The sequence below is a fragment of the Lissotriton vulgaris genome, chromosome 7, assembly GCF_964263255.1.
Source record: "Lissotriton vulgaris chromosome 7, aLisVul1.2, whole genome shotgun sequence".
NCBI classification, from domain to species: Eukaryota; Metazoa; Chordata; class Amphibia; order Caudata; family Salamandridae; genus Lissotriton; species Lissotriton vulgaris.
In genome coordinates this window covers 1,451,303,801-1,451,321,407 of record NC_141695.1, presented here as the reverse complement: position 1 = coordinate 1,451,321,407, position 17,607 = coordinate 1,451,303,801, and the positions used below count along the sequence as shown (strand labels likewise).

The 17,607-nt window shown below is 43.1% G+C and overlaps 1 protein-coding gene across 1 annotated transcript in view; it reads left to right on the top strand.

The window, feature by feature from the left end:
* The window catches only part of PTPRT (protein tyrosine phosphatase receptor type T), a 1,692,228-nt gene that overhangs the window by 1,523,867 nt on the left and 150,754 nt on the right, over positions 1 to 17,607 (top strand). Inside the window, exon 25 of the mRNA XM_086932257.1 lies at positions 12,590 to 12,687. Coding sequence (XP_086788383.1) covers positions 12,590 to 12,687 — 98 coding nt within the window. The remainder of the gene's footprint in view (positions 1 to 12,589; positions 12,688 to 17,607) is intronic.

Here is a 17,607-nt window from a genome sequence, read left to right as displayed (position 1 = left end):
CATAGAGGACAGGTTGAAATGGGGGGAAACCAGTTGGCGGGCCTCAGCTGACCGAAACGCCCTGCTGGGAACGTAGGTGGCTAAGCGGTCCTTGATGTATCTTGGGGTTTGGCCATACTTGGTTTTATGAAAAATGCAGAGACCTTTGAACTTGATTATCTGCCCGACCGGGAGCCAGTGTAGTAGATGCGCGGCGTGTGCCCGTCTCGGCTTTTTAAAAATTAGTCTGGCTGCATCATTCATGACAACCTGTAGTCTGGTCAACTGTTGTTGCGGGATGCCAGAGTACAAAGAGTTGCCATAATCTAGACGTGACAGTACGATAGCTGAAACCGCCCGTCTGAGTTTGGCGAAGGTGAGGAGTGGGGACAGTTTTCGCAGCTGTCTCAGCAGACCAACGCAAGTTCCTACAACTGCCGACACCTGTTGTGTCATGGCTAGCTTGGCAACAATTTTGATGCCGAGACTTTCATCGGCCACTGCTGGTTCTGGAAACGGACCAAGTTCTTTTGGCCAAATGAGGTTGTTCCAAGGGTTGGAAGCTTTAGTTACCGCCAATACCTCTGTTTTGTCCGGGTTTATCTTTAGAGAGTTGGCCGCCATCCAATTGACAGTAAATTTTAAAATGTTTTGCATCCTTAGATGAGCCATTGATGAATTGTCGATCTGGGAGAGGATCTGGTTGTCATCGGCGTATTTATAAATTCGACACTCCATCTGATTCAGTGCGGAGATCAGGGACTGTAAATAGGCATTAAAAAGGAGGGGCGATAATGCTGAGCCCTGGGGTACTCCGCATGGAAGAGTGGCTGGGTCGGGCAACAGGTCGGCTAGCTGGACTCTCTGGGAACTCTCAGGGCCATGCCTCGAATTCCAAGATCCGCAATCCGTGACAGTAGACGGTCATGATTGGCCGTGTGAAAGGCCGTGGATAGGTCCAACAGCACCAGGGCACACAGGATTTTTTTATCTACCCTGAGTCTCAGATCGTCCAGCACGGAAAGCATGACCAATTCCGTGCTGTGGTGGGCCCTGAATCCAGCCTGGTTGGATTCTAAGAGGGGATTGTCTTCAAGATGGCGGGAGAGAGATTGTAGAACGTGCTGTTCCAGTATTTTGGCCAGGAAAGGCAGCTGTGAGATTGGCCTAAAATATTTTTAATTCCTGGAGTCAGAGCCCGGCTTTTTTAAAAGCGGGATAACATGGGCCTCCTTGAAACTAACCGGGACAAGCCCTGCTTCCAGGGAATGATTAAGGAGAGAGAGCACCTCGACATCAATTCCCGGAAAGGCCATTTTAAAAATCTTAGGTGGGCAGAGATCTGCTGGTGAGCTTGATTTAACCCGCCCGGATAGGATGGTCAGGGACTCCTTGATGAGAGGTGGCAGGGTGGTTAGGAGATTAGTGAACGTGGGGGGAAGGACGGTAGGGCCTGTAGCACCGAGGAGAGCCGGAGTGCGATGAATTTCCGTCAAAAGGTCTTTTATTTTCCCAGAGAAAAAAGACTGGAATTTCTGTCAGTCTTCCCGGCTAAAGGAGAGTTTTTGCCCCTTGTCCTTTCTTAATTCATTCAGGACCCCGAAGGTCTCTTTCTGGGGGTTAGTGGCCGCAGCAATCTTAGTCTCATAATATTCAACCTTCCGTGATACGATAGCCTTTTTATAGGAGGTGATAAGAGTGGCTCAAATCCACCTGAGCGACTTACCTCACTCATCTATCATTCTCATATAATAAGCCAGCCAGGCAGTGGAGAAGAATTAGAAATATATTTTATTGGCCATAATATTAATCTGCAGATGGGCCCTGTCAGGTCTACACCCCAGGGAGTGCATCGAGAGGGCTGCCTCCTCTAATCACAGCAATACATTATCACATAGCATGGCAGAGTAAAACCACACCCAGACTGGAAAAGTACTGGGCTCAGCAGAGGGTGAACAATGAACTCATACATGAGGCATCTGCACCTGCGAAGGCAACACTGTTATCACCCCTCAAGGCCACAGAGCCGAAGCGCTGCTACTCCAGGGCGTGAAACATTTCTGCAAAACTAACTTGAGGCAAGAAATGCTGAAACAGGGACTTTCTGCTCATAAGGGAGGGGGGAAAACTGTACCATGAGACATTGGAGCTGCAGAGCAAATGTCAGCATCAGAAATCTGTCTGCCATAGACAAGCTTCTCTCTCTTATAGGAAAGTATACAAAAATATCAATAATGGGAACCTAACGGATGGAAGGCAGTGTACTAGAACAAGTCTTCTAACTTAGAAGGCAAAAATAAGACAAAAGCTTAACCATAACAGAAACAATTCTATCCAACTGAAGCTTGCATATTACAAAAATAGCTCAGTGGGTTGCAGCACATGAATAATAGGCTGTAACTTCATATTGGTTAGACACATTAGGCTAACCATTACCACATCATTAGGACATTCTGTAACAGGAAAATTACAATCTATCATACCCTCCTTTTAGCCTAATGTGGCTAACATAAGTGCAGCCTTTATTGCTCAAAGGAGGGACTGTACAATTCTAAAGGAGAGAACGGGGACGGCATCACTCATCAATCAAAGGTCGGGAAAGGAAATACTAGGATGAGCATGATCATAGAAGTAGTGCAGCATACTATAGGACAGGAAGTGCAGAGGCAACAAGTAAAAGAACAACCCCTGCAATACCTACTAAAACAATTATTATTCTCTGGGTGTGAGGCACCCTCCCTTTTGACTAATCTAAGCATATGCTCTCGGTGTACCATTGCTCTATAACACTATGTCATGATCGGACAACTTAAAAAGACATCACAGTTCAAGTCATGAGCAGGAATTAATGCAAATAATATCCAACTATCATTATCAGAGAAAACACCCTATTGAACAATATACTCAGTGTTCACTTGCATTATCAGCGAGGACCTGTATCTAACATCCATGAAGTATATCTTTATTGGGCTGAGAAATGTTTTTTACTAGACTACTCAAAGTATACTAACCCTCACAGCTACTTCCATAGGGCAAGAATAGAAGCAACATTTTTTTTTCTTCACCCTTGTGTGTTTGAAGGCAATGACCCACACACCCAATAATCTGCAGTACTATAAGTAACATGTGTCTTGTGCAACAATGGAATACTACATCATCCTAATGAACTTCCCAGTGCTCCTCCTCGTGAGGAAGTAGGGTCACTCTCATGTGGTGTTGGAATAGCACTCATGAGGGTATGCGCCAAGCAATAAGAAACTAATTCTCTAAAGAGAAATATGAAAGCAATAGTTAGGATACAAACAAACACAATATTAAATTTGTAGACCATGTGAACCAAATATGGGCAGGGGCATCTGAACAAGGAGCCGCAGAGGCTGCTCCTCCTGGGGAAAAGGAACATTCAAAGGGACTCATTTTCCTAGCTAAAAGACCAAAGTAAACTAGGGGAAAAACAGTTCACACTGAGGCCAACCAGGGGGGATCTTCTCCCTTCAAGGGATCTTCTCCCTGTGTCCGTTGAAGCCTCACAGGCAGGCTTTTATTGTTCATTCCCTAACTCCCACGACGGAGTCGCACAGCTTCACGACTCAGAGGAACACTTAATCTGGGCCCAGGCGCAATCCTAGTGTCCCACCTGACAATGTCTCAACAGTGCACCAGGGCTCTTCCAGCAGTCCATCCCTAACACTTTCTTTAGTCCTTCCCTACTTCCCTTACTTAGCCCTTCTTCCGGGGCCCTGCTCTCCTTTCTTGGGCCACAGATTGTATCGAGTGCTCCCTCGCACCTCTGGATCTGTGAACAGAATGGGGGGCTCAATGGCAAGGGACTTATCCGCTGATATTTGCTCACTGTGATCAAGAGAGACCTCACCACTCGCAATCAGAGCCGGCCTCTTCTCCTTTTGATCAGGCTCCTCACCTCTCAATAAAGCATCTGAGAAGCGTATTTGTCATCAGCGACGCCCTTTCTCACCCACTCATCATAGGGCAACAGAAGCTGGACCCTCTTTACACGGCTAGCATGGGTGCACGACTTATGACCCCGGATCCTGAGTGCGGTTTGGGTGGCAAGCAGCACCTGCCTCGGCTCAAAGTAAGACTTCTGCTGGTATCTTCGGATGTCGACGCAGTCCTCATGTTGGATGGTGTGTCCAGGCCCCTCCGGTTGCGGCTTCAGTGTGTCTGCTACCTGCTGATGAAGGGAACAAAGATCTTTAGTCAAATCATACAAATAGTCTGTCAACAAAGGGTCAAAACAATTTGGTCTCGGGACACCCCAAACATTTGCTAGACGGTGTGAATTGGAATGAAAAAAACATCTCAGGCCTATCAATAAATTTGTACTAACAATAGGTAATACATTACATATCTGAACCGATATTCCTATAGCATGCACACAGCGTCTACTTTGTGAAACTTCACTGTTGTGCAAAACTTCAAACACTTCTAATATTCTCTTTTCTTTTTTTTTACTCAAAACAACTATATTTTGCTCATGACCATGCTCACATACTATGGGAAGCAGCAGGAGACTAACTTCTACAAAGCTATAATTTCAACAGAAAAGATATTTTGCTGAGGATATTTTGCTGAGGATCACACAAGCATCTTTCACCTTTTTCACTATGTAGATCATATCAGCTCAACTATACAGGCTAAAAGATAAGAGACTTGTGATACCTGTGCACCTTTACTCAGTGCTGCACAATAATGATGTCGTTACCTAGGAATGTGAAACAAGAAAAAAAAAAAAGTACAGAACTATTGTTCCCTTCAAAGGTCAAATAAGGAAACATTAGTCTGGGGCGTCTTCTCTAATAAAGACTATCAGTTTATTTTCACAGACTAGCTAATAAAGAACTAGCAATGTACTCGCACGACTACAATAATGGTGTTATTACCCAACACTTGTAGAACAAAACTACCCACATCTAATTCCCCTTTTAGAGCAAAGCAGGACAGGCTAATAAAAATTGGAGAAGAGGAGGGAGCAATATACATGTTACCTAGTCCTAATTTATAGGAGAGCTAGCGGGGAGCTAGCTTCCTCCCCCATTTTTGACAGAGGGAAATCTGAAACATATTTCACTTCAGTCAAAACCATCAACCCCCGGGTGTAGCACTGGGCATAAACAAAATTGTAGGAGATACATAGCACTTTTGAGAGGGCTAGAACATCTTTTAGCACATGTACAAATGTCATTGCCATAAAATGATGTGTGTGCCTATTAATATCGAGAATTCATTATAATTATTTATCTATTACAAAACACACTACTTCTTTTGAGGCCTTTTATTCCCATGAAGGAGTAAGGACAAGGAAATGGTAAAAATCCCCCATAACCAGGCACTATGCGACATACATTAGGGAAATGGCGGCAAAAGGGAAATCTATAAAAGAACAACCATGTAACAAAATAGACATACACTGCTAAAGTGTTGTCTGTGAAATTTAGGGACCAGAACAAATTCCCCACAGAGGAGCTTGTACTAGTATCAAAAATAGAATTGTCAAAACAATACAAAACAGAAACAAGCATACCAAGGCAGCAGGTATACTGGCTGTGCTAAGCACAGAAAGCATAGACAAATCCCAGCAACACATGCAAAGGAGCTGTGACACACAACACAATGCCATGCATTTCATGCACAGTGAAACTGCAGCCCAAAACCCAGTATGCTGGCCTCCTTAATTTGTCAGCCTTAAGATCGATCAGCATACCTACCACAATGCACAATAAGCCAAAGAAAGCATAAAACACACAATATTTACATGCGTATAACATAAAATAATACGCAATAATACATATACCAAACACAAAAGCCACAAAAAGGAAAACACAATATTAGTTACTCAAAGGACTATATCTTTCTCATGCATGTCATGCATCATGCGGTGTCAGTGCACACGTAATCTGTCTAACACAAAGTTGCATCAATACTCACCATAACGCAGAGATAATAATATTTCCCATTGCACTGAAACGAAACAAATCAAACCACAAAAGAAAAAAAAAACAACAACACACAAAATATTGGACAGAAAGGCAACCACTTAGTAAAAATACCTTATACAAATACTTACTTTAAAACCTATGCTTGGAGCTCATTCACACCCTAACATCCTTTCAATGTAAAGAGAACCCCAAGTTCTCTTATAAAACAAATAACCCTGTCTGCTGTCTTAGACAGGACGAGCCCCCAACCTCCAGCCAAAAGACAAAACATGTAGCAGCATTGAAAATCACATGACTATCTTATAATAACATTTAAGGCAGCATCAAAAAGAGAAAAAGATATACATTTACTTTCACAGCTTTCAATTGTCATGAACCAGGAAGTTCCATACTGTGCGTAAACCTTTTATTCTTGTTATTAAAGGTACCACATCTTTTTCTGCACACACATTTTACCCTGTTTAAATGGGCCTTTTTTATAACCAATGCACTTTCTCATCTTTAAACAAAAAAAGGCATCTTACTTCTGGGTAAAATCACAGCTCTAACTGTGTTATGTTAACATTTTGACATTTGCACAAACACACTCTGCACCTCTACTCAGCGGGTGGGGCACTGGGCCCACTGCAATGGTGTCCCATGGACAAACTGCATACAAAGACCTTTATACAAATCCAATATTTACACGCATATATACATTCCCACCAGACCACTCTTATGAGCAACACAATCAATATTAGATACCTACCCTCGCATGATCAGTTCTCTCCACTAGGGATCCACTAGCAAAAACACTTGTCAGTATGGCAATCAGAGACCCCCCAACTCAATATTTATTTAAATAGAAAACCTGTATACTATGACATGGACCAACAGTGAAACAAAATATCTAGTAAATTAATTTTTCTCTAAACAATCCTTCTTTTCTCAGACTAGGCCATTTTAAAGTGTAATTCTCTATGTCCAAATGGAATAACCTGTTGAAAATTATTCATAAGTTTGTTCCTGATACTAAATCACATGTGTTCTGAACAACTGCATTATACTTTAGTCTAAACCAGCAGTTTTCACTAATAATTATGCAGACTCGCTCCAAATTCACAATTCACATGGCTCCAACTGTGTATCTCTGCCTGTCCGTGCCAATAGCTGGGCCTCCTAGCCCCCTCCCATAATCTTCTGTCTGTGCTCTGCGAACCCATTGGAATGCTGTTATCACACAAGGTCACCGCTGCTCTGCTCGTCTATCCCCCCTCCCTTCTCCCTCTCTCATTGGGAGGGGTAGGGAAGTTGCCCTGCTTTGCAAGCATCTATATGTCCATTCTACATAATCTTCCACAATAGCCCTGCTCATATTCTCTCCTTTTCTATTTAACCCTTCCAGAACGGAATAGAATTCACACACTGTCATACTAAACCTTCCCAGCCCAGAGTTCTTCAATCCCTTTTATTTTATTGTGGACTGAAACACATCCACTCAACAGGTCATTTTAAAAACTAACTAAACAACTCCAGCTCTCCACCCACTTTGGAGGCCTCTTTTGCCGTTCAGAAAATGCATTTCACTCTTACCATCTTCAAAGAGCTAAGAATTCTGGGCTGCTAGCCAGCCTCCCTGGCCCCCCTGGCATCCATCACCAAGGCCAAATCTGCATCGCACTCTGTGCTCGTCATTCTGGCGCTGACAAAGCCAAGAAGTCTTTCCTAACTCTTTCGACATGCCCTATTTTAAAAAATACATTTCTAATTACTGGTAATCAAATCCTTATTCTTTTCTTCATCTTCTACTGTTCACAAATTAAGGGGATGAAAGAAACCAAATTCTTTTCCATAGAGCACAGCCCTGCATGCACTTTTAAACTACATGAAAAACACACTGATAGCCAGAGCCACAGGTAGCTCACAAGGACCAGACAATCTAACTCATGCAAAAGATGCACTCACTTCATTCAAACAAACATTTACACAAACAAAAGGCAACCCACAGACTACTCTCAAACCAAACCAATTATAACCAAATCAAACATATTACATGAAATACATACCCAATCCTCTTAATCACTGCTCACATTGCCCCCCTGAGCCATTACAAGCACATTTAAATGGGAACACCCTGCAAATTCCAAATGTACACATTTTGTCTTCCTTTAAAACTAAACTGTTGATCTGTCCATATTCTTGGCTATCATAAGTCCTCTCATCTGTCTTTGCTGAACCTCTTTCTGCCACAACCTTAGGGAATTAAACATGCTCTGACAGCTGTGCAGCTAGCAAACAGTCTCTCCTGCAAGTAATCTATCTTAGCTGCATCAAATATATTAAACAAAATCAGGATAAATCCATATTCACATACATCTCAGAATTAAAAGAGTCTTTTACAGGAGCGGGTTGGCTCTCGGCTAATCTGACATCAGTTGAACTGCAGAAACACCTAAAACATTACAACTTACTGAAACGCGGCATCTTGCACCCTCAATCAAACACCACCAAACTCACTCAATCAGATACCGCCAAAGAACCCACACATTCCCGGACACAAAAGACCAAGCAACTATCTCCACACACAACCACTTACATTCGCCCACGCACATACATCCTATGAATTAAGTCCCTGCCAAACATGTGTTACCATAATGGGACAAGGCCCGTCGACCAAGTCCTGGAGAACCTGGACCCTACCGCAGACCGAACAGTACACTAACTGTTCTGAGGATGGAGGACACATCCGCCACCCGGTTGGATGACCACAAACAAATGTCCTCCCAACCTGTCTGTAAGTCTGTCAGAGCACCACTCGCACTCTGAGTTCCCCGGAGCACACTAGCCCCAGGAGTGCACCGGCTCCTTTACCACTGGAGACACACCGGTCTCTTAACCACTGGGGACACACTAGACCCTGGAGCCCCCTAGCTCCTTCAATCACCAGTCGGACCACTCACTTCCTGTTCGCGGAACCCGACATCCACTGTTCTCCACCGCCGGCTGCTGGGACCAACACGGTCAGCTCCAAAGTTCCGCCTTCTGGACTCCGGCGCAGGATCATGAACCGGGACCTCTCCTGATCAGCAGGGTGGGGCAGCGCTGCGAGAACCAAGCTCGGCTTCAAAGTGGGTACCCAGTCCCACCGTGCCGACCAGAGGGTCCCCAGCCTTCTGCTACCCACCTACGGGTGAGAAAGATCCTTATCGCGGGGTCCCTGTCCGGGCGCCATCTGATAAGAGTGGCTCAAATCCACCTGAGCGACTTACCTCACTCATCTATCATTCTCATATAATAAGCCAGCCAGGCAGTGGAGAAGAATTAGAAATATATTTTATTGGCCATAATATTCATCTGCAGATGGGCCCTGTAAGGTCTACACCCCAGGGAGTGCATCTAGAGGACTGCCTCCTCTCATCACAGCAATACATTATCACATAGCATGGCAGAGTAAAACCACGCCCAGACTGGAAAAGTACTGGGCTCAGCAGAGGGTGAACAATGAACTCATACATGAGGCATCTGCACCTGCGAAGGCAACACTGTTATCACCCCTCAAGGCCACAGAGCCGAAGCTCTGCTACTCCAGGGCATGAAACATTTCTGCAAAACTAACTCGAGGCAAGAAATGCTGAAACAGGGACTTTCTGCTCATAAGGGAGGGGGGAAAACTGTACCATGAGACATTGGAGCTGCAGAGCAAATGTCAGCATCAGAAATCTGTCTGCCATAGACAAGCTTCTCTCTCTTATAGGAAAGTATACAAAAATATCAATAATGGGAACCTAACGGATGGAAGGCAATGTACTAGAACAAGTCTTCTAACTTAGAAGGCAAAAATAAGACAAAAGCCTAACCATTACAGAAACAATTCTATCCAACTGAAGCTTGCATATTACAAAAATAGCTCAGTGGGTTGCAGCACATGAATAATAGGCTGTAACTTCATATTGGTTAGACACATTAGGCTAACATATTTACCACATCATTAGGACATTCTGTAACAGGAAAATTACAATCTATCAGAGGCCAGCATTGATACATAGGCTGCCCGGGCGGATGGGTCGTATGCTTTGCGCCGGGTTCTCTCGCACTGGTGAAGTAATTGTTTCATTTCCCTAAGAGCATCGTTAAACCAGGGTGCCCCTTTTCCCTTGTCCAGGATTCTAACCCTACGAGCTGGTGCCATGACGTCAATGGCATTCTTAAGCCTTGATGATAGGGTGGCACTGTCAGCCTCTAAGTTTCCCTTTAATGTCAGAGAAGGATCGGGTGAAGTAGGGTGGCTACTAAGTCGTCTGCATTAATCCTGTTCCAACTCCGCAGTACTTTCCACAGTCCTTGGAGAACAAAATTTAACCCCCAGCACGTCAGCACCCTCTATGCTTTCAACACAGAGGGTTTCTGTCTTGAATGCACGGATATAGAGGAAGGCAACTCCCCCCCCCTTTCGTGCTACTAAGTCTGTTGTGATGGATAGTTGCGAAATTTGGTGGAAGCGAGGCTACCAAGTCCGAGGTAGAGGACTCTTCCAGCCATGTTTTCGTGATACCTAGTATGTCCAGGTTATCCGCTTGGAGGAGCGTAAAGAACTTGAGGCATTGTTTCTGTAATGAGCGGCTATTGAGCAGGGCGAAGCTACATCCTTGCGGGCTCGCCGGCCTAGCTGGCCTTGGGGGTGGTGTGGTGCAGTTTAAACTCCTAGAGCTTCCTTGAGACTTCAGCAGCCCTTCCCTCCTGAGCTTGGCTGTTAGTGTGTTATGCAGCGGTTGCTCACCTAGGTTTAAGCACAGGAGTTCCTGCATACAATACATGCAGTGGGACCAGTGGTCCTGGCCCTTGGACCCACGGCAGGGCGCACACGGGCTTGCCTTAGGCGCACCCGTGGCACGCCCGCTGCGCGTGTGCGCTGTGCGCTTGCTCTGGCATTGATTTTGTAGCCTGTGACTCCTCCCACCCACCACTCAGCCCTACTGTGCAGCGGCTTCCTGTTCCGAGCATTAGACCGTGACACTGCCAGGAAGGGCAGAAGCTGAAGTGAGGTGGCGCTGGAAGTGAGATGCAGGGAATTCAAGTGTAAATTAAAAACACAGATTACACAGGTGACAATATTTAAAAATTAAACTTCAAAACGACAGCATTTAAAAATTAGCAGCGTTTTCTAGTAACAGAGCTAAGCGGCGTTTCTAGCAGCCCACCGTGAGTCAAGGTAAGGCCCTCTAATCCAGCACGCTTGCTCCAGCAGAGATTTTGTAGCCCGTGACTCCTCCCACCCACCACTCAGCCCTGCTGTGCAACGGCGAGCTGAGCCTAGACAACAAGGTACAGAGATAGCTTAATTCAGCTTGCATCAGTTGGGTGCAGACTAGCAAATCCACTGTACATCCGGTTACCGTAGCATACCTACTCTGAATAGTCTGTAACATACAGGATCTCCCATATTCAGAATTTCCTCCCCCAGCACTGCAGTGTAGTTGAAGTTTGTCTCCCGATTTCTAATTAGAGTGACTGCTGCCTAACTGCAAGATGGCGGCAGTTTCACAAGGGCAGAGACGGAGATGTGTTGGGAAAGTTGTTATTGAAGAGGTGAGTGAGAGGCAGGAAAATGAGTGGTAGAGCAACATGAGGGATGGAGACAAATTGTAGGGAGCCATGCACTCGGCAGAAAGTGAAAAACAAGCAAAGGGGAAGCGCTGTGCAGGAAAAAGCTTTAAAAAGTCCCACAAATTGGATGAATACAGTACTTGGGCCACAGGATATTGATAAGAGAAAGACACGAGGAACAACATGAAATGGTATACTATAGCTAATAGAAACAGAGAAAAAAATGAAGTGGCAAGCACAGGAATCAAAGAAAAGCACAGGGTCTGGATGTAAGCCCCTTTTAAGATTTAAACTAACAATAGATTTCACAAGGACAGAGCAAGGACTGTGCAGAAAACCTAATGATGGTGAAACTTCCTCCAAAACCTTTGTTTTTGTAGTAAAAAAAGCAAGCCTCCATTTTGGCAGCAAAGGTTTCCTTAATAATGCTTACGTCATAACAGCAGGGACATTCTCGCTCACTTGGAGCTCAGGAATTATAGTGATTGAAATGTACTTGTGCCACATGACCTGAATCCATTTGCTCACATGGAACTGGAGACATATGTCTATCATGACTGCACACTCTCTCTTATTACCAAGGATGGAATTGCGTTTCCCTAGTTGTGTACATGGGTATGTACTTTCCATTGGAGGGAGGTATCAACATGTCTCGGGTAATCTTTGGGGCTCTTTGTACTAGTCCCTATAAGACTGCACCTTTCCACAAAGCAACAAATCACTGTACAAGAAGGTAGCTAAATGCTAAATATTTGCAGATGTGTATACAGATGAATTCACAGGATAGGACTGGGATTCATACAAGGTGCTTCTTTGGCCACAGATGTAGAGAATGAATAAGCAAGCTGTATAGCTGTAAAAAAAGAAAGGCAGTCTGTTATATAGGATTGAAGCAAAAATGGCAAGTGTAACTGAGTGGGCAGCAGCTTGGAAGAGAAAAGCTCTCCAAATTTCCTGCAAGGCTAGAAACCAAGATTTATTCTCTTTCCTCTCTGTTCTTGGTCATGTTGAGGATGCTGACATACCATGCACTACTTAAGTAATGGCTCTTTTTCCTGTTTGTGCAGGTCCGATGCAAGAGACTGTGAAAGACTTCTGGAGAATGATCTGGCAAGAGAATTCGGCCAGTGTCGTCATGGTGACAAATTTGGTTGAAGTTGGAAGGGTAAGATAGGCCTTTGGTTTGCCTGGCATTATCAATGAGAACAGGATGCGATGTTCTGGAAAGAGTTTATGATGTCTATAGTATTGTGTAGCAGATGACTACTTAACTACAAGACTCAGGTAATAGGGACTCAGAAACTTAATGTTGTCTATCACCTGAATCCCCTCAGTAGCCAGAGATGCTGATACCTTTGCAAGAATAACGGAGGCTCCACAATCCCAGTGAGGTATTCATATCGATTATTCAATAATTACTAAGTCCAGGGTTTTATATAATACCTAACACCATATGATGCTTTACTAAAGTTCAGCTTTGATCCTATCACCACTATTCATTTGAAGGAGGAAATACTTTGCCCACATATAACCTACACTACTATGTTAAACTTAGGTCCAGGATGGCCAGATCACTGCCTGATTTTACAGATAATCAAACAAGATTCCTTGATATACAATGATTCTTAATTCAACACATCAATGGATGTCCTGTAAAGCTGTGTAACACAACCAGATGAGAAAGGGTCCAAGGGGTGGCAATATTTATAGACCACTAACAACCTAAACCCCCAGTTTAAACACGTTATCAATAAGAAAGGCTGTATAGGGTCTGTAAACGGACTAAACTTCTCAGAATAGTGAGAATGAAGAAAAGAGAGGGTGGAATAAGAGTTAGATGTAAAGGTGTAGATGAATGGAAATGAATCCCATCAGCCCACCCATATGGCGGAGCCTCGTCATCTGGGATTGGTTGGCAAGGTCCTGGTCCAGATAAGGAGGCACACCTGTTGAATTATGTGTTCACTCCAATTCTCTAGGACCACCCAGGCGGATCCGACCTCACAAACAGAGAGTGGGTAAATGGTGTGAGAAATCAGGAGAAATTTGCAGTGCAACAAAGAATGTGTAAACAAAAATTCATAATAGAATGTGGGTTAAAATTGACTACCATGAAAAGGAATAATTTTATTGGGGAGTAAATCATGGGGTCAAGATTAAAAATAGAGTGTAAGACAGTGCAACCTAATAACTGTCCTAAGAGGATGATATAATGGTCAACATGTTTCTGCTATCTCAGGGGCAGCTCCCCTGCTCAGCTTTCATCAGGACCAAGTCTTAGTAATACACTACTGCAAATGAAAAAGATGTGAAAAAACAAGGTAACATAACAATGGCATTATAAATGTTACCAATTAATTTTTCTGACTATAGTTTTCTACGCAATGTACTCACTGCGCCTATTTTGTCAGATTTAATCTCAAGGGATTCTTTCCTGTGGAAAAAAGAAGAGTGAGACACAAAATGTCTGTCATGCACCTCAAACTAACTCTAATAGCACCAACTAAAAATTCAAGTACAATATCTTAGTCCACTTACAACAGAGGTCAAGAAAAATATACATTATATCAAGTGATTCATTTACTTACCCCAGTAATCTAGGGAGTAAGCCTCACCTCTCCTGGCACTGGCTCAGGGATAGGAGGCCCGCTCTAAATCATGTGAAGACAACAAGTAAAAAAATGGATTTGATTTTTACAAAATAAAAATCCTCTAGTTGTGTCTCCAACTAATGTGCATAAATTATAAAGCACAGAACAAACGTTGGTATAATAACAGGGTTTGAACAAAAAGGCTGACAACATCAGGATGGTAGATGATCAGTTATCCTTACTATAGTTGCCTATTGGATATTAAAACTCTGTAGACAGGTCAACAAGATTCCCTATATCAAAGAATAAAATGAAGGCAGCATCATGGAGCAGAAACCGGTGTGAAATGCCCTTACCTGTCCGTCGGTACCTCTGGCCTCTTCCTGAGGCTAAGGGGGAGGTACCGAAAGGACATCGTGTTAGTTCTAATATACTTGCTGGTGAGCCGCCATTGGTGGAATTAACTGGCGGACCTGAGTGGGAGCATGCAAAGTTGAAAAATAGAAGGCTGCGTGCGTGCGCGATTTCTCGAGTTGCCATTCGTTATTGAGGCTAATTGTACTTTACAAACTCCTGTATAGTAGAAATGGCACATATATTTATCATGTGCTTGTGTGGTGAGTTGTTAGACCGATGGAACAGGTACGTCTCAAAAAGGAAATATACAGAGAGACGCACGACCGCCATATGGGTGGGCTGATGGGATTCATTTCCATTCATCTACACCTTTACATCTAACTCTTATTCCACCCTCTCTTTTCTTCATTCTCACTATTCTGAGAAGTTTAGTCCGTTTACAGACCCTATACAGCCTTTCTTATTGATAACGTGTCCTGTAAAGCTGGCATGAATCTGGCCCTCATGTATCTACAGTATGCACCTCTGACATACTTGTTAACTAGTTGGGCAAGAATTGATAAGCAATAATATTCATTATCATTGAATTTATGTGATCATAATGCGACTCAATAGAGAACGATGTATTCTTTGCCTAAGTCAATAAATGCTAAGCGAGTAAATTCATATACCTAGCTACACTATGATAAGTATAATATAATGTATGCATGTAGTGTTTAACAGGAACTGTTTTACCAGAAATGAGCAGAGCACATATGTAGATACAGACACAAGTATGTACAAACTGGAAGCAAAAATACTGCAAATACTAAAAATACAAAAACATATTGCATTAAGGGCATAAAGCATTGGGGGCGTGGGGGAACAACATGGCTAGTTGTTCATAATGGTGGGCGTCTAACTGACTTGCTCCTCCGAAGGACGTTGAGGGAATGGGGTTTTCTATATCTCAATCTTCGGGTATAGTCATTAAATAACCCTTCCCACTGTTTGTGTGGACATTTGATTGTCGACAAAGAGAAATAAGGAGCGATTATCTACATCAGTCCAATGACATGCTAAATTGTATATGACTTTTCATTTAGTAAATAAAGAGAATTAATATGAGTTAATGACTTTTACTTTCAATTCTTTTCGTTTTCCATCTTTTTTATTCATTAGGTATTCATCTTTGGATTTCAGCGTTAAATATTAATACAATCCATCAGATGATATTTAATTATAAAATAGAAACGATGTTTGTTAAAATCACTTTTAATATTATAATAATACAGAAAGAGTGTTCCCTAAAGGAAATGTCCTTATTCTAAATTAATTTGAAATACTGTGAGAAAAAGCTGTCAGTTCAGATACCCATAAAGAGTACTATGAGAAACTCAATATGCAGCATAAGCTTTTACATAATAAGCTGGAAAGTATTCTCAATTTAAAGACATCAGCAACAACTCAATAAATTCTAAGTAAAGCCGCCTCTCATGAAGAAAAGCATCAGAAACTCAAAATTGAGTCTCCAGTCATAGAGTTGGTGAAAAAATCATACTCTACTCCAGGAACACACACTAATGTAAACACACAATAATGTATGTTGCCACATTAATTTCTTTCCTCTCCTAAGTCCTCCAGTAGAAATTCAGCAAACTCCTTGGAATAAGCAAACTCCCCATTTTCACATACTGGCACAATAGACTTTCAGACATTAGTCCTTGAAAAGATACATGGGTGATATTTTCTGGTCCATACTGTTCTTCTCATGATTCATTCTACCTGTTGCCTCCTCTCCTCCCGTTGAGAACTTTCTGTCAGTTGTCTAATTTGAAACAAATGCCTATACATTAGCTAACAGTGAATTTGGTGTTTCAATATTAATACATTATTTTTCAGTTAACATAGCATCAATAGTTAGGCAAACCTAAATCAGCAATTTTATTTCACATATAGCCTATATTATTTAAGTATGATTACCTACTACAAATTTTGCATTTAGTATATATTTTAGTTAAAAAGAATATATTTACTTAAAAAATATATATCTTTCTTAAAAATAAACTTTGCACATCATTAATGTAAGCATTTTGTTAGCCAATATAATTTGCTCAAACAAGGTGATATAGCCCTGATACAGCAGACTCAGCTGCAATGGCAGGATTATCCCTCATGACACTACCGGGAAGCACTTCGGGGCTCATGAGTGGGCTGACTGCTGAACTGAGCTGTCCGACCTGGCTTCACGGGACGCTGCGCACTCTGGCAGAGACCCCGCTTTGACTGGGCATGATCCCCCCCAAGGGAGTGACCTTATACTGCACAGTTGGGAAGAGAATGGAGGGTGCCCCCACCAGCAGCACAACAGTTCCACCGGGGGGCCTACAGCCCACACCACCAGAGGTGTACCTGAGGCGGTGGAGGACAGACCACTCTTCCACACAGACAATGTGTCCGCAGCACTGAGGTGATGGGTACTGTCATGCTGCAGTGGGAAATTTGCAATCCATGGTGCAAAGTGCAACAAATTACTCTGGATAAACTCCAACACTACTTTGAGATATCCTGATGAAACACACCGCTGAGGGTGGTGTAGAAGGTGAAGGCTACCCTGGATCAAATTCTGCATTCGATCTGTGTCATGAGAGCTACTATTTAAACCCAAATCGGGAGAATGAGCCAGGAGATGGACTGCTGCAATGGTACATATGGAAAATCACTGAACACCAAATGTCCAATACCGAATACACGGTCAAGATGCTGACCGCTGACATAGCCTGTCTCCAGGCGAAGATAGGACTACCAAAATGCAGGGTGGTGGGTGCAGAAGGCATTTTCACTGCAATAACCCTCGCTTCATTGGAGTGCTGGTGGGAGCAGAGGTATCCCATTTTAAGACTTTCCTCTCCACCTGGCTATAACTCTGGCAATCAGAGAATGCCCTCTCACCCTGCTTTGTTTAGAGAGGGTCCACAACTCACTTGCAGTGTGTCCCCCACTGATAACAATCCAGACTCCTGTGATCACATGTTTCATTAAGTATACAGACAAAGACATTATATATAACGGCAAGCCTGGCTTGTAGGCATCCTGCATCTAGAGTCTGCAAAAAAAGCATCTACCCAGCTTACATGCTTCAAGTGCAAAAACAGAGA